At 52.3% G+C, this 22,539-nt stretch overlaps 6 protein-coding genes across 6 annotated transcripts; 2 read left to right on the top strand and 4 right to left on the bottom strand.

The window, feature by feature from the left end:
* Positions 1-1,064: 1,064 nt before the first annotated feature.
* On the bottom strand, positions 1,065-2,307 carry M406DRAFT_69237 (uncharacterized protein; the record flags this gene model as incomplete). The annotated part of the gene is made up of 4 exons (XM_040925238.1): positions 1,065-1,147; positions 1,643-1,715; positions 1,772-2,069; positions 2,204-2,307. 4 exons carry the CDS (start codon positions 2,305-2,307, stop codon positions 1,065-1,067), a joined length of 558 nt encoding a protein of 185 aa, XP_040778034.1.
* Positions 2,308-2,454: 147 nt separating this feature from the next.
* Positions 2,455-2,736, top strand: M406DRAFT_38912 (uncharacterized protein; the record flags this gene model as incomplete). The annotated part of the gene is made up of 1 exon (XM_040924079.1): positions 2,455-2,736. A coding segment is annotated over one exon (282 nt), but the record flags the coding sequence as incomplete, so codon positions are not given.
* Positions 2,737-4,730: 1,994 nt separating this feature from the next.
* M406DRAFT_254403 (uncharacterized protein) lies at positions 4,731-7,330 on the top strand (the record flags this gene model as incomplete). The annotated part of the gene is made up of 2 exons (XM_040916961.1): positions 4,731-6,982; positions 7,042-7,330. The coding sequence occupies 2 exons, from the start codon at positions 4,731-4,733 to the stop codon at positions 7,328-7,330; spliced, it is 2,541 nt and encodes an 846-aa protein (XP_040778032.1).
* A 1,204-nt stretch (positions 7,331-8,534) lies between these two features.
* On the bottom strand, positions 8,535-9,443 carry M406DRAFT_242068 (uncharacterized protein; the record flags this gene model as incomplete). The annotated part of the gene is made up of 2 exons (XM_040916161.1): positions 8,535-8,848; positions 8,957-9,443. Coding segments are annotated over 2 exons (801 nt in total), but the record flags the coding sequence as incomplete, so codon positions are not given.
* Positions 9,444-10,502: 1,059 nt separating this feature from the next.
* On the bottom strand, positions 10,503-12,359 carry M406DRAFT_355458 (uncharacterized protein). Its single transcript, XM_040923181.1, has 2 exons — positions 11,838-12,359; positions 10,503-11,704 (listed from the first exon to the last, which is right to left on the bottom strand). Exon 2 carries the CDS (start codon positions 11,550-11,552, stop codon positions 10,908-10,910), a length of 645 nt encoding a protein of 214 aa, XP_040778030.1. The 5' UTR covers positions 11,553-11,704; positions 11,838-12,359; the 3' UTR covers positions 10,503-10,907.
* Positions 12,360-15,613: 3,254 nt separating this feature from the next.
* On the bottom strand, positions 15,614-18,967 carry M406DRAFT_328175 (uncharacterized protein; the record flags this gene model as incomplete). The annotated part of the gene is made up of 7 exons (XM_040920292.1): positions 15,614-15,688; positions 15,737-15,816; positions 15,999-16,713; positions 16,803-16,964; positions 17,025-17,152; positions 17,385-17,431; positions 17,670-18,967. 7 exons carry the CDS (start codon positions 18,965-18,967, stop codon positions 15,614-15,616), a joined length of 2,505 nt encoding a protein of 834 aa, XP_040778029.1.
* Between the last annotated feature and the right edge of the window lie 3,572 nt (positions 18,968-22,539).

The raw sequence follows: 22,539 nt of genomic DNA, 5'->3' as shown, positions 1-22,539 counted from the left end.
AGAAAGTAAGGGAGAAGAGATTGTGTCACTGATCAAAAGAAGAAAGGAGAGAAGAACGAAGATAGACCAGGCCGTCCCTGGAGTAGGACAGGTTTGTCTGGAGGATGAAAAAGTAAGTCAAACCTGTCTCTGCTGACAAGAGTACGAGAGTACACCTGTACACCTGCATATGCGAGCCCACGCCGCGTCAACTCTTGTGCACTAATGGTACAGGGGTGGTACGCTGGGCAGCCCTAACAAATTCGTATGTTGCCACTAACTGAAGTCTGCTAGGGAGTCCGTCGATAACACGATAACACGAGCCCCCTTTTCCCCCCTTCTTTTTGAGACAAGAGCATTTCGCTCAAACCTACCATGGCAACTCATTTACTATGGTGTACATCGGCAGGTCTGGGCCGAGTCAACCAAGGCTTGGCCCTTTCCAGGAGTCTCCCAGATCTTGGGAAATACTCGTCGTACCTTTACCATAGTTTCTTGGTCAGAAATCTGCACAGTACTTCGCTTCGTACCGGCGACCACATTCCCGAGACGGGCGCGGGTAGGCAACACTAATTTAGCCATCCTCGCTACTATGAATATCCCCTACTGGTGGCCTCTTCTAGGCCTGTCTGAGCGGAGAAATAGCAGCCAGACTAATCGAGGCATTGTCACATAGCGTGTGTGTCCCACCTGCATGGCCATTTGAATAGGGCCCCCTGTCCTCCATCATGTATTTTTTACTACAACCCAATTTTGTACAGTGGATGTGGCTTCTCACTGCCCGTTGCTCAGGGGATTTATTGTGTACAGATATGTCTCTGTAGTATAATTGCACCCAAAGCTGTTTTGTGCCAATTTCCCCTCCAAAGCCTCCACCCCCCAAAACCTATACCGTCCTAGCAGGGATACCAAAATGTCTGCTAGCCTTGAGGCTGAACATGAATTAGGTAGGGGAAAACTTTAAAATGGCCTTGACCACATCCATTCCTGGTGAGAGTGATAGGTGCTAATACGACCTGAGCTTTGTCCTAGCCCCAACATCCACCTTGACATCACTCATGAACCTGCTACCTCTTCGCAATACTTCAGCTTCCAGGGGCACCAAGCTCGCTATTGTTACCACTCTTGAACATAGCTGCTTGTCTTGACTTGTTGGACGGCACACTTTCTGTTTACAACACTGTCTTGTATTCTCTCTTTCTCATCTAGCTCTTCTTTACTTCCTGGGTCTCACTGCTTTCTGCGCGCTTTGGTCCTGATCTGAGCTGCTGGTCTATCTACCAAGGAAGAGAGCGCACGCTTATCTCGCTGCAACTTTCCAGTTCCAATTTCAAAATGCTTATGATATAGTAGACGGTTCAACATACTTGTACCCTGATTCCCTTCAATTTGTAAGGTTCACATTATCATCAAGAACGCCTCGGTCCTGGAGGGCCTCCGATACTGTGTCATTGTGCTGAGATCCTGGTAAGTTCGTACACCTGGTGTTTGGTTCACCTTGACCCTACGAAGGACCCAATACAATACGGGTATACGACCAAATATGGGTGGTCCAGTCTCTCGACCCGGGAGCAGAATACTAGGGTCTCGGACTCGATGCCACTGAAAGAACGAATGACCGTGGACTTCCAGCTGAGTATTACCGGTCTTGGGGTCCAGAAACGCACGCTTCGATCCGAGGAACCGGATAACATCCATTGGGCATCGGGGGTCAGAACAACACCAAGGACGTATCCCTATAGTTTGTTCAAGTCAAAGCATTATCATATACCCCAGGAAGACAATCACTTACCCTTTGGCCCTTGAATGTCTTCAGACACCGACCCTCCTTGGGAGCCTGGTCGTTTCCATCCTGCAGGTGGCGAGCCGAGCGAAGGCCCCACATCTTAACATCTTTGCCGCTCGGAGAGAAAGCGATATCATAAACAGCATTATTATGCTCATCAGAGCCCTCAAGGCGTTCAGCAAGGTTGCCAGATTGAATATCCCAAATATAGGCGCTCTTACCCAGACATCCGGCTGCGACCAGCTGGTAGTCTGGAGAGAAAGCGATACTCATAACTCCGTATTTCTGAATATGGTCTCTCCCTCTGCAAAAAAGAACCATTCAAACATTATTGAAAATCTCGACAGATCCCGAAGGGTATAGCGGCCACGTATCTTGTTGAGGAGTCTTTCGTACCTTTTAACACATATCAATTAGCGACAAGACATGTTTACGTACTGGGTGTGACTGACATCTCTTCTAGGTCCTTTGGTAAGGCGGTATCTATACCATGGGCGTAATCGAGCAAGGGGATCAAGTACTTTCTCGGACTTGGATGTCATCTTCACGACGTATTCCACACCAGCCAATGAATGGAGTGCCAGAGGTCAAAAGACAATTGGCTTCATGCATCACTGAGTCATTCTGGACGAAGGTCATAATCCGAGATAATGGCTTCCAAAACTGTATAAAAAGCTAGCTTTTCCACAGCACAATCCATGAAGAGCAGCACTACCACGATTGCCCAGGCCGTTCAAGCCCTGAATGCAGACCGCAGATTGATGGTCACCGCAACGCCAATACAGAACCGCTTATCCGAACTGTTCAGCTTATTTCATTTTCTCCGCTTCTATCCCCATATTGATCACAGAAGCCTCACATGGGGATCAGGAGACCCAGAAGAGGATGTAAAGAGGCTTAAGCAGTTGCTTGGATTCATAATGCACCGACGTCTTAACGGTATACTTTCTCTACCTAAAGGACGGATATAGATATTCCACTTGTTTTGGATTGCCACGATAAGACCAAATATGCCTTAGCGAAGCGGGCGACAATCCGGTTTCTAGACGACGTGATAGCTCCAAGACTGTCAAGAATGGGTATGCGAATGACGTATCTAAAATCAATACCCTGAGGATGGTTTGCAATCTCGGATGTTCAATTGATTCCAATGATGCCACTTCGACAAATTTCCCTTCAAGACGGTCCGACGCAGAAGGTATTGATGATGCCTGTGGTGTCACGGATGAGTCCCTTGATGACGGGGATCTAACTGGACTACCTTGGACTTGAATGATTTGGGGACAACTGATCTCGGCCTCGCCAACGCTTTCTTCTTGGCACAGTTCAGCGCGGACAGAGCTTTCACAATTGAATCCACTCGATAGCACGAACTCAAGTCAGTGTCGGCCCTGCTTTTCGGATGCAATTGGTACAATGAAAAGCTCCAAAGAATAATGTGCTGAGTGCTCAGCTAGATTCTCGACTGTTGGATAACGCCACGCGTCAAGGAGACCTAGATCCAAGCAGGATGCTTCCAACGAAAATCAAAGCACTTGTCAACGACTTGAGACTTCACAGACAGGCAAAGAAAAGGTTAGTATGTTCATGCGCATTGACCAAATCGAACTCAGCTGATTTGTGGCTAGTATCGTGTTCTCGTTCTGGCTGGACGTCAACTTTGAATCTCGCTTCGACAGCTCTTGTGCAAGCAGGAATTGCTTGTCTGCGGGTTGATGGGGAAACGGGCCCCAAAGCAAAAGGATGGGGTCTTGCAGAACTTCTCAGAATTGGGAATACAAGCAGTGTTGCTCATCAAATATCTCTCTCTTACGGAGCTGTCGGGTATGTACTGGATGCCATGACCTACATGAAGAACACAGCGGCGCACATATAGTTACAGCAGACTTAATCTTACTGCGGCAAACCGCGCGTATCTGATGGAGCCCAATGGAATCCAGCAATTGAGGAGGAAGCCTTCGCAAGGGTACACCGACTCGGACAGACATACCCTGTGCTCACCATCCGCCTCTTCGTTGAGGAATCGACCGAGGAGGTTCGTCGATCTTCATGCTCAGCACTGATTCAACGTTATTAATCTAATGTTCGATCTGCAGTATGTCCGAGATGTCCAAGGAGGAAAGCAAGAGCTGATTGACATTCTTTTGTCAACAAATCTTACCAACGCGCAGCGAAAAGTCAAGGTATGTTCCCAGTTATGGAGGCAATACAACGTTTTGATCAGCTAACAGGTAGAAAGGAGTTACGGAACGTTCTCTTACGAAGAAATTACGATTATTGGTGCTTGAACGTATGCAAGAACCGAAAACAACATTCTATACCACCGTTGTCGTCCAAAGGTTGGGTCGGTATCAGAATAGTATAACCATTGCAATTTTCTTGCTTCCTCGTACGTACGTACGTCCTGAATAGTTAGCAAATATATTATTTTCACGCTAGCTCGCAAGTTGGTCGTTGGCGCGCTGGACTTTGTCCCTCAGGTGTAAAATGCGGGTTAAGCAAAGCGTCAGGGACTTGGCCTCCAACCCTTAGTCGTGTACCCCTCCTCTATTGGCCACCAAGCTTGGGCCCCTCCCCAAGAGTGTGACCCACCTCCGACCGCACCGCACCTAACCTAGGCTGCTGTTTTCTGGCCCATCGTTGACGTTTGCGCAACTTCGACCAAGATCGACCCAGCCACGTTTTTCGCTCAGAACCTTCTACTCGAAAGACCGTGACTTGGCTTGAGGTTTTGCCGCGTCCAGCGAGCATTCCTCTTGTCTACTTGAAGCGATCCCTGCAAGCTTTTCAGGAGACTTTGTGTCGGGTGACGCGCGCGCATCGGACCTCGTTCACTCGTTTCTCAGCATCACGACTTGCTCACTTTGACAACGCTTGGTGTCTTAGCCACTACTAACCGGTGTCCGAGCAGTGTCCGATTCGTCATACTCCACAGATCTCGAACGCAAGATCCAAGCTTCTCAGAATGTCTTTCTTCGGCTTCGACACGTCGGGCCACAACAGGGCCGCGCCTGGGTTCTCCCAGGGCAACGATCCTTTCGCTGGTCTCGGTCAACAGGAAACTGGTGGAGACACTGTCGACTTCGAAGACACATACGATGGCCTAGGTGATCAGCTCGAGGAAGCTGGTGACGAGCTCAACGATGACACCTTTGGCGGCGATGCCGGTCCAAGCGGCGGTGCTGTCGGCAAAGACTTCGACTTCTTCGGCCGAACTGCTCAGGTCTCTGGTGCCATCGACGAGGAGCACCTTCTGTACAGTCGCAACCAACCCGCTCCAAGGGCCGTCCCCGCAGCCCCAGCTCAGACCCAGCCTATGGCATCCTACGGATATGCCCAGCCAGCTTACAGACCTGTGCGAACGGGATACGAGAAATATGAGGCGCAGAATTCCAGCATGGATCTACAGGTCGACCCTACTCTGTGGGGTGTAGCTCCCACGCAGCCCTCGCCCGCTTCTGCCCAGGCCGCTCCGGCCCCCGCTCCAAATGCTGGTCGCAAGGTTATGAGCTTGGAAGAGGTCGAGGCGGCGATGAGGGCGGAGGCACAGGCAAAGAGACATGCTGCTGCGCAGGCCCCTCCGCAGCAGCCTATGCAGCAACAACCTCAGATGCAACATCCAGCTCAGGGAGGCTTCGAGCAAAATGATTTCTACGCCCATCCGAATCGTATCGAGCAGCATCACGCCCATGTCACGGACCACCAGCAGCAGCCTGACCAGGCACCTCAGTACCCTAGCCCGGGCCATCCAGTGCAGATACTCCAGCGGCCTCAGTCCAACTCTCAGCAGGCTCAGCCGCCCATGCCAAACGTCCCGAGTCCCATGCTCCAGCAGCACCAGCAAGCTCCTCAGCAGATTCAACCCACGCAGATCCTGCAGAATCCCAACCGCATGTCTGGCGACGCCGCTCGCATAGGCCCTCAAGGGTACCCGACGCATCCTAATCATCAGTCTCAGGCGTCCCTGGGCCACCAACCCATCATTACCCACCCGGCACAATTGGCTCAGCTCTCTGATACCGAGAAGGCTGCTTATCTTGAGCAGGAGGCACGAAGGGCCAAGCGCAATCACAAGATCTTCCTTTTGTCTCGTGATAACGGCATCATGACGCCCCATGACAAGAACTTCATCACCCGAATCCAGCTCCAACAGCTTGTCGCGGCGACAGGCAACCCGGCTGATCACGGCACCGACGAGGCTCTCGCAGAAGATTTCTACTACCAGGTCCATAATCAGATTCGCGGTGGTCAGCGCCAGAACCCCAGCCAACCGCTGAATAATTTCGCGCAGACCTACTTATACCAGACCGGCAATCGACAAGGTGGTAACCGTCGTCACCGTAATGGCCCTGAGAACCACATGCAGCGCATGGAGCAGCAGGTCCAGCGAGCCGTAGAGGCAGCCAAGAACAAGCCCAAGAACTCCCAGCTTGTGATTGAGGGTAGTCTCGGAAAGATCTCTTTCAGCAACGCAAAGACTCCAAAGCCGCTTTTAAACATCAAGCGGACCGAGAGCAGCGGTGATGCCAACCGTCAGCCTACCCCGCATAAGACGCACAGCCCTGGCTCTGGCTTTAACAAGAAGGCAGTGCTCGCTGATGTTGAGAAGGTCTACAACACACTGATGAAGCTGGAGGATCACGAGCGCTTGATGCCGCCACCTGTGGCTGACGAGGGCAACACGGAGCTGATTGAGCAACATGTTGCTTGGCAGGAGACGAGCCAGAAACTCAACGAGAAGCTTTGGCGTGAGCTCAAGATTCACGAGCCCGTTCCCGCCGGAGCTTCCATTCATCCTTTCATTGCGATGTTAGAGACTGCCAAGGGCAAGAAGGCTTTGACACGCGTCTTCCGACACGTCAACCTCGAGCAGCGCACTACGATTCTTACGATCATCATTGTGAATCTCGACAAGTTTGATGTTGTTCGACGCGGTTCAGTCACTGACGGGCACATTAACCTCGACGCTAAGCTCCGCGAGGACATTGAGCTATTCAGCGTCGCCGTGTGCAACACACTGTTTGTCTTTATGGGAGAACTAGGTCTCGACATGATCACTGGGATACTGGGTCTCTTCTGCTCCGAAGTCAACGTGGACCTCGTCGCCAGAACCCGCGTCGGCGTGAGCTTCTTGACCATGATCCTCAGTCGTGCAGAGATCATGATCCAGACGGCTGGCGGTCGAGATGCTATCCGGACCCAGGACGGTGGTGCATGGTAAGTACTCAAAGACTTCTCCTCGATTGACGCGTGACTTACTGACAGATTCAACGTAGGGAGCGCAACTATTCAAACTTCTTCAACCAGCTGGAGCCAACACTTCCACACGTCTTCCCTGGCACACCCGCATCAGGCGAGGATGGCTACGTGTGGCAGCTCCTAGCAGCCCTTGGTATCGGTGCCAATGCGGAGCAGCAGCAGCGCCTTGTCGTCGCCGTCAAGGATCGTGTGCTCGGAACTGTTGAAGTTGCCAAAACTCTGCCGCAAGACCTTGCAGTACAGCGCCTTGCTAATGTCAACCTGTTCATGCAGGCCATCGGCCTCGACGTGTCACTCCTCGGGTAGACCATCTATAGTTTGTACTAACAGGTACGAAACGATATTTACTTGGCGTTTTCAACATGGGATAGCTCAGTAACAGACCGATTTGCGTGATTCTGGAAGATGACGAGGACCACATGGATTGACAGCTCCAGAAGCGAGGGTGAACGCTGCACTGATGGCTGTTTAGTGCGGACAATGCAATGGGGATTGCAGACGATGGCGAAGGGTTACGAGCCCCGTTCTTGGCGGGATTGTAAAACAGCGGCATGGTCGCGCGGTTGGGAATTCATGCAGTAGCATCAGGATTGGATGGCATTTGGGGATGAGCTATGCTCAAGTCTGGTGCGGTTATGTCTACTTACCAAAGGACCAGAGGCAGCAGCAGGCTTGGACCGAGTACTTACATACCCATGTAGAATAGCGAGAAGCGGGATTTGGGAAATTGTGCTCATATGGAGAAGCACTATTAGCAAAACTGGATCGTCATTATAGACGATGAGGATAGATATTCGAGAGAAAGTTCACTTTTTATTTTTATTGCTGTATGTTTCTTCTCTATGCCTCTTTTCCATGCCCGTTTTTTTCCCCCTTTCCTCCCTTACGTGATGGGTATCTGTAACTTGGCTTTTTTTTTTTAATAACCCCCCCCCCCCCAAAAAAAAAACCTACCTATCCTAGAAGACCCGAACGCCGATTCTATGCACCTGTCCCCGAAAGATGCCTTTTCTTTCATTTGTTTCCTCCCATGCAACCGGGCAAGGATCCCATCACTACCCTAAATACCAGAAACGCCGGCTTCAAAATCAGCACACTTCTTTTCTACACATCATGAATCGTTCTTCGTAGCGCTCGTCGAAGGCCCCGCCTTGGCGGCATCGTTGGTTGTGGTGGATGCTCTCTTACCCCTTCGCGCTGTGGTTGTCGCCTTCGCGCGCGCAGCCGGCCTGGTGGTGCTGCTGCTGCTGGTCGTATCGGCGGCCTTGCCCTTGCCCTTTGCATGAGCGGCAGACGATGGGGCAGACGGCTCGTCATCTGAGATCTCGACCTTGGCCGGCCTCTCCTTGACGATGCCGCTCGTCGTCTCCAGCATGCCGTCCTCGTCCATCCCCGTCCTCAGCGCGGCGACCTGCTCAGCCAGCTCCGCGAGCCCGTGCGCGTTCACCGCTGTGGCCTCGCCCTCGCCGTTCTCGGGCTGCTTCCCCGCGGCCTTGCCCTGGGACGGAGCCTGCAGGTACAGGGTCTCCTCGCTCACGGCCCAGCTGTCCATGGCCTCCTCGTGCACATAGCGCATGCGCCGCCAGGATTCGGTCTGCACCTTCCTGAGCCGGTCCGCCATCGTCTCCTGCATGATCTCCTCGTCGCCGTCCTTGGTCTGTTTGATGGTCATGTGGATCGCGCGGGCGGCCTCTTTGGTCGCGCCCGCTGCGCCTGCTGCCCCGGCACCGCGGGCTAGGCGCTCCTGCTCGGTCGTCGCATCAATGTGGTGAAGCTGTGGACGGAGGTGGACGAGGGATGACGCAGGTGTGAGGTGAAGATTACCTGGAAAGAGAAGAAAGAGGTCAAATTAGCGTTCCTCAGAAGGGTTTTGAACAGAGGACCAAAAGAAGAACAAACAAGGAGAAGCAATAGGGAGGGGGAGAAACATACTTCCGGCAAAGACACCAACCATGTACTTGCTCTCGGCGCTCACATCAGGCGTCTGTCCGCCCAGCGTCTGCGTCCGCAGCACAAAGTCCCTCCGCAGTGCCTCGCCCCAGTCCATGCCCATATCCAAGATCTCGTCACCGCGCCCTCCCGCCGCGCCGCCTGCCCTTACCCGGGGCGGCGGTGCACCCACGCCGAAACCGCCCGCCAGGCCGTGGCTCCCGCCCTTCTTGGCCTCGGTGCTCTTGTGCAGGTTGGTGCCCCAGTTCAGACCCTTGGTGCGGTCGTAGGCGGTGTTGTAGTCGACGGGGAAGTCGAGCTCGACCATGCCCGTGGTGGGCTTGACGCGCAGCTCCATGGGGGCGCGGGCGGGCTTCTTGCCGTCTGTCTTGTTGGGGTGCTCAAGGATCAGGACGCGGCGGTTGGCGGCGAGTGGAGGGCCGAGGAGGATGTTGAAGGTGCCGACAATTGGATCGTCCTCATCGCTGGTGCTGCCGTTCATGGTCTGGACTGAGGGCGCCGCGAGGGCTGGGTCGATGAGCGTAGGGTCGACGTTCATCTTCTCTCTCTTCGGTTGACGTTCTGTTTCGTGGGGCTATGGCTGATGAACGCAAGAAAGGATCGAAGACCGGAGATCAAGTTGGTAGAGGGGAGAGGGAAGGGAGGCTTGTCCACCTGGGGCCCTTTTTCTCAGTGAGACGATCCTGTCAGCTCTGGAGGATTCTTCGACAAATAAAAAAGGTCTGGTTCGCGAACGGAGAAAGCTTGTTCGAAATTTTGGCGCCGCAGCGGTTCAAGGTTTCGTTTCGAGATCCGCGTGCCCTGGGAAGGTAGGTAGTGGGGTAGGTCCCTGTAGACCGGGCCCTGAACCGGGCCACCAGTATCCTTGAAAAAAACGTGGAGAGGTTCACCTTGGCCCCGGGCGGGGGGGGGGGGTGCCAGGCTCCAAGAGCTAACTGCTGTCACCTACTCTAATACTTGCTATAGTATAATACTATAGTACTGCTATTACTTACAACTACAGCACTATGCACTCAGTACCTTCCTCGAAATTGATTGACAACTTGATGAGACACCACAGAGCGAGGACAAATTCCTGTGTAATCAAGTGATCTGCTGTCCTATACTGCCGTTGAACCTTGCTCATACTCATACTGCAGAAACCTTTCTCTCCACTGATGCTCCAGTCACACAAACAAGTCAGTCCCAGGCACAGGGAGCTCCTCGGAGGAATTCCCCTTCGTCCCTCCCTGTGGAGCCGAGTCGATCCCAGACATCACACCCACCCACCTGCTATGGCAGGACATATTTTTCGAGAATGGTGGAGATGGCTCCGTTCGGCAGCGAGCCGTCAAGATCATGATTTGAGTTTCTGGCCTGGCGTGGCCTGGACTCTGATGGGGATTTCTGAGGGGTAAATGTATACTCATACATACAGCGTCCTGCCGCAGTGGCCCGCCCAGGTGGCCGGGGCCCGCCCGCGGGCCTCTCATGGGACGAAGGAACAGGCCGTGGGATCTTTGCGTGCATGACAGGCCGGGTCCTCTGAACTAATATTCTTTGTGTGAAGGAGAAATGATCTATGCCTATATCAGAACAAGCATGGGTCAAAGCTGCTGCTGCAGGAGCAGGGGTGCAAATACAGCGGATGCCTCGGCCAGCATATCACGCGGATGTTCCTCTCCCCTCATCTCACCTCCTGAGTGAACCATTGCAGCAAGAATTCAAGACATAGTGAAGTTATGTATTCCAGAAGATCGGAATAGAGGTATCAAACAAGCTATACGTAGAAACTCCCACGCCACCATGCTATGCTGCTATACACATGATAAGAAAAAAAATTAAAAAAAAAAAATAACAACCCTCCCTCCAGGCTATATATACGATACATGCATGAAAGTCATCATCAGCATTCAGTGTACGCCAGACACAACGGTGCCCGAATATGAAGGGGTCATGTCTGATATGAAAAGCGGCTCCTCGGTATCGTCCTCGGTGCCGTCTTGGATATCGGTGTGCCCAAGGTCCCTTCCAACTCTTGAGGGAAGATGAGGGGCGGTGTTCCTGCAGGCAATTCCTGCGGCAGGGGGTAGAGCTCTGAGAGATCGTTCGGTGGCAGTTCGGCCGGCTCCTGCTGAGATCCCGTCGGATATTTCTGCTTTTTCTGTGGTACTGGCTGTTGATATTGTCGCTGTCGTGCTTTTTGTTGTTTTTGTTGCTGTAGTTGCTGTTCGAACTGCTCAATCTGCCCATCCTGTCGACACTGCTGACAGCTATACACCTGTGGCGAAATGTGATAGTCTGGTTGGTGGTGGTTGTGATGCATCATGTGGAGTGGTGACGGCGTGCGCGGGCTGAGGAAGCTCGTGGGCGTGCTCACGAGCACCTCCTTCTCCGGCACGGGTTGGATCTGCTGGTGCAGCTGGGTCACGCTCGACGTGGGCGCCACGTCGCTGATGCGGGCGGGCCATTTGAACTCGGTCGTCGCCCTGATCGTCTGTCTCCTCTCGGGCACCACCTCCACCAGCCGTGGTGTCTCAATAATTCTCTGCGGCTCCGGCAGGCTGCTCTTCTTCCTCCCCCACGAGAGGCACCCCATGATTGCCGCCGGAGGGGTTTGCTGACTGCGTATTGCACGGCGATCGCGGTTATTCCAACGGATCTGACGCCGGTCCGAGGATGAATAACTCTTTTTTAGTCGATCTGCTCTGGGTGTGCCCGTCGCACTAGCTGTAGGAGCTATTGGATTCACTATTGCGAGTCAGTTTCCTGGCGATCATTTCGACCCTATACTGCTATATTGTAGTATCGAATGGCTTCAAAGTGCTCGAAGTAGTGATTCTTCTCATGTGAACACAGACCGGATTGAGGAACTATCACATACCAATAGTGGTCGAGGCCAAGCCGGCCCTGGAATCACTGGTTGGCACTGTTCTCCTCAGCAGGTGGCAGCACTGGACCAGGTGTGTGCGGGAGAGGCTGGCCCATATGGTTGAGATAGGTCTCTGGGAGCTGGGGCAGGAGAGTGGAGGCTCGGATGCGCGGTTAGAAAAAGGTCGGTTGGTAGGTCGTGGAGGGTCGTGGAGAGTGTTTGTTGATGGCGTAGGTGAGGCGAGCAGATGGTCGTATAGCCTCTTAATTGTGTATGTAGGTATGATGAAAGATAGTTTGGGGGGGTGGGGGGCCAAAAGCAGCGGAGGCGGGCAAGAAGAGAAGGACGAAGAAGAGATGGGCCCGCTACTTTCTGGACTGCCAGGGTAGCAGGCAAGAGTGGTGCGAGCGCCCTCGTCGTCAGAAAGGGATCTGAAGAAAATAAGAAAGGGAAGGCACAAGGGCGCCGGGGTGCCACGAGGACGAAGATGAGGAGGGCTAGGATTGGATGCTATGTAAGGGCCACTGCGAGAAAGAGAGGAAGAGGAGGAAGGGAGAAAAGAGAAAAAATCCAATTCATGCTCTTCTTTTTCTCTCTCCCTGTCCCTTCCAGCCCATTGCTGCTGTTGGTTTTGGTCGTTGGGTTGGGGGGGATTGGGGATATTGACCGACAAGCTGCAGACTGGGGCCAAGTAGGCTGAGGCACCACCGGGGAGCGCTACCTATTTCGTGATAGGTAAGCGGTCCCACCCGCGGTGCGATACTGCGAGATGGAATGCTGCAAACCCTCGTCCTTGTCTACGAATTTACTCAATTTCTTTCCTTTACTTCTATTTCTTGGCTGAGACCTCGAGTCTAATTTTTTGGGGTCTCTAGAAAGAGAGAGAGAGAGAGAGACGAAAGATAAAAAGGAGAAAAGTACATCATGGACCAGGGCTCGAGCTCTCTATCAGTGAGCTGAAATGAGCTGAGCAAAGAGCGAGAGTGAGCAACTTGGAGAGGCAGACTCGTAGTGGTAAATCAATGGTATGTGTGTGCAGGGGGGAAGGAGGGGGAGAGAAGAACAAAAGACCCTGGTTTCCCTGGGGCGCTCGCTGGCGGCTGCCGCTGACTGGTGGTGCTAACTGGCTGGGCTGAACTCGCCTTGTGGCCCGAGTGACAGCGCGGGTGGAGGAGCCCCCAGTGTGTCCCCCACCCCCAAGACCCGGGGACCCAATGAATCTATCTTAGCTGGTCCTTTCGTCGACGTAGATGTGGAGTAGCGAACCACTCAGCACCCGCCGACCAGGTACCATATGTCGACCTAAAACTACCAACAGCAACGCAAACAGTGGATCAGGGGAATTACTTCAGGTGGGAGAGACAGGCACACAGGAGAATCATCGGGAGATGGGTGGTGTGCCGTTCAGCCTGGAGAGCGGGTGGAATCACAGAGAGAAAAGACTGACGCACACGCGTAGCACCCACTCTCATTCCTTTGAACGAGGGAAGCTGGCTTGGTTTGTGGGGGCCGTTTTGTCCAGCTCATCATTACTGCCAAGTACATAACTTGGTTGCGAGTTTGCATGACCTCGCAGAAACCTCGCCGACGTCTCGCGGAACCTGCTTGTTCTTGATGCTGCATCTTACAGTGCCTACGTCACGGCGAAAAAGGGTGCTAACAGCCGTTCTTGTCAGATCACAAAACGAAGAGCCTTCCTCATCCCTTCTCTTCCCCTCCTCGTATGGCCTTCGGCCTGAAACTGCACAGACACCACCCACACCAAATCCTTCGGCGGCGAAAAGGTAAGAAGTCAAAAAGGTAATGGTGCACATCGGCCCAAAACTGTCCGTTCCTGCGAGGTAGTAACGATGGTGCTGCACAGATAGGGAGGGAGAGAGAGAGAGAGGAGAGAGACTCTCCAACAAAGGGAGGACGAGGACATCAGAAGAGAAAAGCCGAGCCAGTAACCCCGGAAGGATTTCGCTAAGACCACAAAACCACAATCAAGCCACCAGGCCCTGAAATGAGGTGTCCTAAATTCGGAAAGTCTCATGTCCTCTGGCAGTGTACACAACAACAACACCTTTCTTCCTTTATTGCCCTTCTCTTCTTCTCCATCATTGGGCAGAGTCACAGCTGGATAGAAACTGGGGCCGACTTACATAGGGACAACAGCAGCCGACCACCGTCAACAAAAACCCCATCTTAAACCCAAGGAAAAAGGGAGACAGGACCCCAGAACCAGACGGCATGCGTGCGCTTTTGGCCCCCCTGATGTTGTTCAAACCTAGCTGCATGTATCATAGTACAGTATGTGCCTGTCGTATCCCACCCACAGCCAACCACAACAACCTCGTTGGTCCCATAGAAGGAGAAGGGGGGGGGGGGGTTGGGTTGGATGGTAGGAACCATGCCTGCTCGAATCCTTCAGCTCACAGCAAGTGCCCGTGGTGACGCTTCAGCCTGGGGCCCGTGAGCCCTTGAATAAAACACCCGACGAATGAGAACGGGTGACCTTGCGGTGCACTGCATCGGCAACGAAGCCACCCGGATGCACCTCGGCCACCATGACCTTTTTCTTCACTTCCTCCCGCCAGCGCGCGGAACGCCATAAGGAGTGCCATCCATCCCTTGGTTTGTACGTGGTACCACAAGCTATGTCATGTGTCACAACAGTTTTGCTCCCTAGATGTTCTGAACGATTCACGGCAGCATCAATTGGTTTTAAGTTTTCGGTTTTTGGTGGTTTTTCTTTCCTTCCCTCTCTTTCTCCTTCTCGTATTTGAGTTTTTAACCCTCGACGGGCGGAATTTCGGCCGTCCTTGGCTTGAGGGTGATACGACCGTGGTGGCTAGCGACAGAGGAGTGGAAGAAATGCCCCATTGTCTCCGCCCTGCACCGGCGTTTGTCCTCCCTCCCTCCCCCCCCCCTGTTTGGCCCCCAAACACCCAGAAGTAAGTTGAACGGCGCCATATAGCTTCCATGCATACATGTCAGCAAATATGCCTAGTCACCCTCCACGTGCGGCAACCCTCTTCCTTCCTCTCGCTTCTTCAGGGGTTACGGATTCATGACCATTGCACCCTCTCTCTTCCTCTTTCCGGAGGGCTTCGGATAGACGGTTACACCCACCAACGACACGAATTCCGCGCTACGCCAGGGGGGTGCTCCTTCTCATATTGCCCATCTCCACTGCAGCGTGCCGTCGATGCGGGATGCGGGCTAAACTTTGCTTGACATGATGATTGATGTATTGGCACCCAAGGGACCAGACGAACGAGACGTCCAAGGATGCCGCCTTGCAGTGAGACAAGAAGATGAAGAGAAATGTTGATATTACAGGACCCCTGCCTTTTTAACCCCCCCCCCCCCCGGGCGAGGACGGCGGCTCCCGACTACCAGAGCCGATGCGAGATCGAAATCTTAAAGTCTATCTACTTGTGCAAAAGATATCGACACCGAGCAAGCTCAACCCATTTCAGACTTTGATGTCCAAAGTTGGTAGACAGAGAGAAAGCCTTGGCTTTTTTTTCGAGAGAGCAAAAGTTACATTTATGGTTATACAAAAAAAGTACTTGCTTCGTAGACTTTTGAGATGCTACGTGAAATGCTTTGAAAAATGATGAAATGAAATCATCCTGTTGCACCCTCAGCACTGCTGCCAAAGGTCAGTGGTCAGCGACGAGTCAGTCTTCTACCTATTGCTCAACGGGCTTAGTCCTAATGCTAGGCAGTGGCCCCAGCCGCTGATTCCTCCTGGTATTGCACGTGATCATGGACATCAATTCAACGGCCTTTCATTGACTTCAAGGTCCAAAGGCTTCATTCTTCTGTCCGGATCCCATATCTTTTGTCACTCCCTGAGGAGCCTTGCGGACATGCTTGTAGAGAAAGAGTTTGTTCTGTGTAGGAAGTATGTACTGACGTACCGACTGCCTAGTGATGCATGTGTTGCACGAACCAAGTCTCGTGAAAGGAGCCATAGGGGCATTGCACGAACACTTCAATTCTGTAAATCCCCATTGGTCTATCAGCTCTATCTGTCTGAAGCTAGTTTATCGTATATTTTGCAAGCCTGTGAGCCCTCCCATCCGAGTCGATGCAATCTGAATTCCTCTCGCTCCCTAGGGCCCAACTCCAGTATGAACCGGTTGGCATCATCATTGGACATGTTCCGGGCCAACTGCTCACCCTCCGCATAGTCTCTCTCCCGCTGTGCAATGATGATGGGCTTCTCTATATCCTCCCAGTAAGTGCATGCGTCGTTCCAGTCCTCAAGCCCTTCCTCTGTCGGCGTCCTCTTGATAAGAAGAGGAATGATGGCTGAGTTCTGTAGATTGAGAATGCCAAATTCATCCTCGAGAGTTTCCACGCTGCAGGGAAACCCAACAAGACGAAGGAGTGACTGCAGCGACCTATTGTTGGAGCAGATACAGATGACGTTGTGGTCGTCCACCTGCCAGATGAACTCCAGGGCCCTCAGCCAGCGTCGGTCAACGTCGATCCAAAGCTCCTCGACCGATTCGCCAGACCGTACCCGCTCCTCAAACATCTCGTCTTGCTCAGGGAAGTCGTCACCTCCGAATATAGCAATGGCGCCCCGGTCTCGAACGCGGTGGCTGATCTGGCTCTTTGTGCCCCGGCAGTCCGTCACCTCGTCATGGCCAAAGCCCATCCACTCCCTCATCTCATCCATGATCGCGACGTGCGGGTGGGCTCTACCAGAGAGTATCTTTGCCATGATGGTGGTTTGGGTTATGCATCGTAAATGCGGGCCGGTGTAGAAGCTTTGTGGTGTCAGGCCGCCTGTGTGCTGCATCAGCCGGATCGCTGCATCTTGAGCTTGCACCTTGCCCTGTGTCGACAAGTCCTTGTTTGCTGCGTCCCAGTTCTTGGACGAGTATCTCTGCCTCTCTCTGTCTCAGCGCCATGCCATCCTCATCATGAGACGAGGTATGCAATTGGCTTTTTTTTTTTTTGGGAATGGTGGCTCACATCGTAGAGGCGGCGATCCCAAGCATCCTGTCGCTGGTTATGCTCTGCCGCGCCGTGTCGAATGATGAACACGAGCTTGTAGCGACTATCACTATCAAGCCGCTCCTTGACTCTCCTCCAGTCCTTGCCAGCTGGCTGTAGGTTCGACGAGTCCGTTGTCACCTATGAACTCGGTCAGTGGCCAGAGACTGGGGTCAATGTGGAACCACGCGGGACAAATACTTCTTCCACCGTCCTGCCTCGCTTGTGCTTCGTGGCGGTTATGCTGCGAACCATGGGATTGAAGATTGAGAAATCATTCTGATATAGCCTTGATATGCCGGGCTGGGCCTCGCAGCAGAATATACTCTCTTGTTTATTTCCAGGCATGATTCGTGTGTATGGTTTTAGGAAAGAGTAGGTCCAGAGATGCGACCCGACCGAATCGTAAAAAGGCGGCTCATGCATATCTATTTTGTACCGCCATTAGAAGCGTCCTGCCTTGCAGGTAACATGTCCTAGATGAAGTAACCACCTCCCGAGGTCTTCTCCATGCTTAAAGGACGTCTCATTTCATGAGCCCTGTTTGTTCTTTTTCCTTACTTTTCCTTTCTTTTAGGTTTGATAACATCTTGGGCCATGCCCGTGCACTAGAAGAGGTTTTAGATTTTTTTGCCCTTGTTCACGACATCATAATGAGATCACTCTCGAACCATTTTTTTTTTTTTTTAGATAAGAGGAGATGGGGAGTATTATGTTTCCTGTATAAGAATACGAAGGTCTCGTTCTGTGCCAAGATAAATATATATTAGGAGTCTCTTTCGTCGACTGACCTAGGACTTTCGTGATCTTCCTAGACCAATGCCTCTTCCTGGGCAAAAGACTCACCCTGGCCGCACATAATCCACTGTAACTGTTGTAATCGTGTCCAGATGGATGCCCTCCTCCCTATGGCGGTTGTTGTCCCCCCGGTTGCTGCCCGACGAGCCACCCTCGCCACCGTTAAGCTTCCACCATCTCTGCCCGCACGGCCCTTCTATATTCCCGTCCCTGCTTTGCCCTCGCCTCGTCGCCCCTTCGACCCAGACTATATTTCCGTAGTCTCTTTCCGGAGTCCGGACGAAGTTGTATTTGCCAAGACCAACTTCCTCGAGCTCTTGGTTCGAGCTGAACAGGATGGTCGTGGACCAGAGGATCGCATCCAGCAGCCCCGTCACCGACGAGAGGATCGACACGAACGATAGGTACGTGTTAGTAATCTCAGTACCGCCTGCGGCAACAAGGCCAACGAGCAGAATGGGACCAGCGCAGATGATAAAAATGACGGGATAGACCAGGAATGCCGAGTGCAGGCCAGAAGAAGATAAGCCCCGCGGCTCACTTTCGCTCCTCAACCACCGCCCTCGCCTAATTAACCGTTTATGACACACCCATGAAACAAAGATCCACAGGTAGCAGATGATAGTAACCCCGATAGACAGGGTGATCCAGAAATTCTGAAGCCAAATGCCATATTTTGACGCATATTTCCAGTTCACCCAGCATAACGACTTGGACCTGGCATAGTACCACTCCTTCCGAGCCGAGAAGCTTCGCGCGACTCCAAGGTTAACAAAGGACACGCCGAATGCAAAGACCCAACTGCTGGCCGTGATGAACCAGACCGCACGCCAGGTTAACTTATACCCCCAGACGCTCGTGAGCAGAGTATTGAACGACATGGCGACCAGCAGGGCGCTGCTCGAGAGGCTCCCGAGGTTGATGAAGAACCCCTGCGCCGCACAGGCCGTCGATGGCACAAATATCCCGTCGTAGCGCCACCAGTGCAGGCTGAGGACGAACGACATGGCCTGAAACATGTCGGCCACTAGGAGGTGGTGAATCAGGGTGAGGAACGAGTTGTACCCCGGGCGCGCCGCAGCCTTGCTATCTCGGCTTTGAGGGTTCTGCGAGAAGACTTTTGTCATATCTGAGGTGTTCTGTTGTTCTTCATGTTGTTGTTGTTGCTGCTGTTGTTGTTGTCGATTTGCCCCAAGTGTCCACTTGTCGAATGTTTTTGCGTCTTCGGCGCCGAGGCCGACCGGTGTCTCCTGCTTCTTGCTCTCTGGCGATGTGAAGCCTCGGTAGGAAATGTGCACAAACAGGACAGCACAGGACAGCAAGGAGAACAGCCCGAGTATGCCCATGGCGACAACATCTCTCTTCACTGGTGGGGGCAGGGGGGAGACCGTCCCAGTGCCATAGGAGATATCCGCGTCTGAGGCCATCTTGTCAGATGTTGACGATCCCACCTCGACCTGTTGCACATGTGTGCTGGGAATCCTGAAGCAATCCGACTAGCCACTGCAAGACCGGAATAGTTCAGCCAATCTGGAGTCCGGGTCGTTGGATGCAGCCAGAGGCGGATCTGTCGACGACGACGACGACGCTGACGACGACGATGTCGTACCAAGGAGAACCGAACCGAGGCAGAATGTGACAAGATCTGTGAGATCTGGGTATGAGAACAAACTTATGACAGATCAAACAGGGACCAGAACTGGGTTCAATGATACCCTGGGTCGCGTTGAACCTACAGTATTGGCATACTTAGTGGTGCCAATGCATAAGTTACGCTTTGACCTTGGGAGTAACGACAAGAGGACAACCCTCGCTTCCATTTTCCTCAAGGCTCGTGGGGGAATGAAATCTGTAAATCATGCAAAGCAGTGGGGGTTTAAGCTACTTAACTGGTACCAGCGCAAAGGAACAAAGGGAATTGTAAGCCCTCAAGGAACCCCCCAGTTTACTCGCGTATGGCTCTCGTCATCCTATGAAAGCTAGGGGCCAGGCCGAGCGTCGAAAATCTAGCTAGCCCCGAATGAATCAGTGCCCTCAGGAGAACGACTGCAAGCAGATTTCCAAGCCAGCCATGAGCCCAGCTCCGATCAGTTCGTCTCTAATGGAGAAGCTAAGTTAGCCCAGGCGCAGCCAGACCCGCAGCCAAGTTGCAAGTCTCGTTCGAGGACAGACCATAGTATATTACTGCCCGTGATAATGCCCCACTGCTCGTGCGCGAGATCTCTCCCATCATCCGCATTTGTGGGGCCCAGCCTGAGCACTGTACTATTATGTAGCAGTTGGTAATAATGATATAAACATGCACTGAAAAATAAGACATGTATGCGTAAACATATGCCGAGACATATGCATACTTAAAAAGTAGGTAGCAATGGCCCAGAATGCTCGTAGCTTTCCAGACGAGCTGTTCGTTTACAGGTATTCCCGAACCGCGCCGGCATGCGGAAATTGCCTGAAGCAAGGGATTTGGCACAAGCTTATCTATCTGTTGTTGAGAATTAAGAATTGGCATGTTCATACCCTGAACATGGCCAAACAAATCTACTTGTCTTGGCGTATGACTGTGGACATACTATGGTAGGAAAGCTTCCTGGGCTAAGTGGAGCGACGATGCATGTGGAGCTGTTTCCGATTGGTGTCGACCAACACACAGCCTTTTTGCGCACCTTTCAATGTTTTTCTTCAGCACTGCGCCGGGGGGAGCGACTCGGGTGCCAGAGTGGCGGGTTTCGAGCTAGCACTAGGGGGCCCTCCGCGAGAGGACCTGCGCTCTGGTCGCAAGGATGATACTGGATGTCCTAAGATCTCACCTCACGGATCGTTCGGTTGTGGCTTAAATTTACACCAAGCTGATATCAACACAACTCCGAGGAGAGGGAGGGAGGGATTTATCAGCCTCTACCGCACGAGAAGAGAGTGATGTTTGAAAAGTAGGCTTTCAATTATATTATTGGGGGAAATTTCGTCTGCGTCCTTAGTCTATATGAGGCTTGAGCAAACACATTTTGACTGTAGTGGTCAATTAGCAGACGTGACTCGGATTAGGTCGCTAAAATATTCATGCCCTCACCTTACCGTCCACGTTCGATAGCTGGCACTCTAGGTCATCGGGTTTCGGTCTGAATCGCTCGGTACACTACTATTTTTGGAAATATACAATGAAGTAACATTTCTATCATCTTAGCAATTCCCAAACCCAATATGAGGTTGTCGTGACCATCGTCATCGGTGCCTAGTCTGGTTACACCGGCGCTTATAGGTGTTTTGCCGGGCTCTATGGGCAGCACACACTCCAGCGGTGCCGCGCGTTTAACAACCACAGCCTATGTAAGTCCTTATGTGCAGTGATAGTGAGTGAAAGAAATACTTAGTTGGCTGTGCCGTAACTTTGGTCTCGAGACCTGCAAGGCAACCCGAAAGAAAGCCTGACGGGCAAGATTATGAGACAAACACAGCCGCATCATTCATCGGCAACTCCGCCTTTCAGCCTGAGCATAACAAAGGGTGCCGCAAGACCCAAAAATGTACACAGAAATTCAGCTCGCTGGTGTTGCTTTTATTTTCACTTCATTCTATCTCAATAAATTCCGTTGCCGTTGAAAAAATAATGCCTCTCTCACAACTGGTCTACCGCACGGCAGATCAAGCCCATGCTGCCCCTCAACCATGATAACGTCCTCCAAGTCATCTTCCCAATCAACCGAATAGAAGGACGGCACAGTGCGGCATGGAATACATGCGTCGAGAGGCTGAAAACCCCGAACTGCGACTGTGATATCGTGTCCTGGATAGGCGACTGCTAATTGGGTGTGGTATAGCCATGTAGGTCGACCCGGGGCTCAGACGCCTTGCAGAGGTTCCAAACTTGATCATGAGCACTGCAGCTCAACCTGATACCATTGGCAGATTCATGTTCTTCGTAGTTCTCGTTATCGAAAACCCCCTGCTCTCGAAGACATGACGGTACGCCGACTTCCCAGACCCGCGCCTCACAGAACGGCACAACCGACTCGATGTGGAAGCAAAACTTCTCAGACTCGGTCTTTCCGAAGCTGCGTCGCTCACACAACGACTATTGGTGTGAAAACCCTCTGTTCACGGCCTTAATGGCTGGGCGCAGCGGGCACAGAGGCTGATGTCTGGCTGACCCCTGGTGGAAAGCATCTCTTAGTTGGCTACGATGAGGCCTCTCTCCCCCGGAGAAGACATTGCGGTCTATGTATTTCGAGCCTTTGCTGCAGATCCTCGACTATCGCAACACCGTCGAGTCTTTCATGGGACAGTTTCACATATGGAGCGTCCTGGATGAGAAGAAGACGGGCAATCTGAACGCAAATGATGTGTTCTCTGCGGCCAGGGGTGAGGGGTGACTGGACGACTGTCTATATGCACAATGTTTATTTGATGATCGCACTCTTGTTGATGGTTGGTGCTGTCGCCGTGGCTGCAGGTCGCAATGGCTGCGCTCTATCTAGACTTAAACCTCAAAGACAATGTCAGTCCTTGGAGGGGAAACGTGGGTGTTATGAGTCCATTCATCACTGCGTCGGCAAGGATGGATGTGAGTGTGTGAAGTCCAACGAAGCAGGAACATGTTTATTCGACAGTCATTGCTTATGATCTACATTTGATTTTCGTTTAGATTCCATGTAGGATTGAAAGCCAGCAAAGGTAGAACAAGGTTCATGTTGTTTGATGTTGTTTGGTTTGAAAGGCCACAATGGCATCCTCACTCTACAAATTCGAGAGGAGGGACAGCCTTCAGTATATCTCATCTGTTCGGATATAACTCTAGATGCCGGTGGTACTTGGAGATATCATCCACGTTAGTCGACATACTGTGACAGCCTTCTCAGGCGAGTTAGCCTTCATCCAGACAACTAGCAAATACTTGAAAGCGTTTGTTCAAAACACTCAT

Source organism: Cryphonectria parasitica (assembly GCF_011745365.1).
Source record: "Cryphonectria parasitica EP155 unplaced genomic scaffold M406scaffold_3, whole genome shotgun sequence".
Lineage (NCBI taxonomy): Eukaryota > Fungi > Ascomycota > Sordariomycetes > Diaporthales > Cryphonectriaceae > Cryphonectria > Cryphonectria parasitica.
This window is presented reverse-complemented; position numbering and strand designations above follow the sequence as displayed.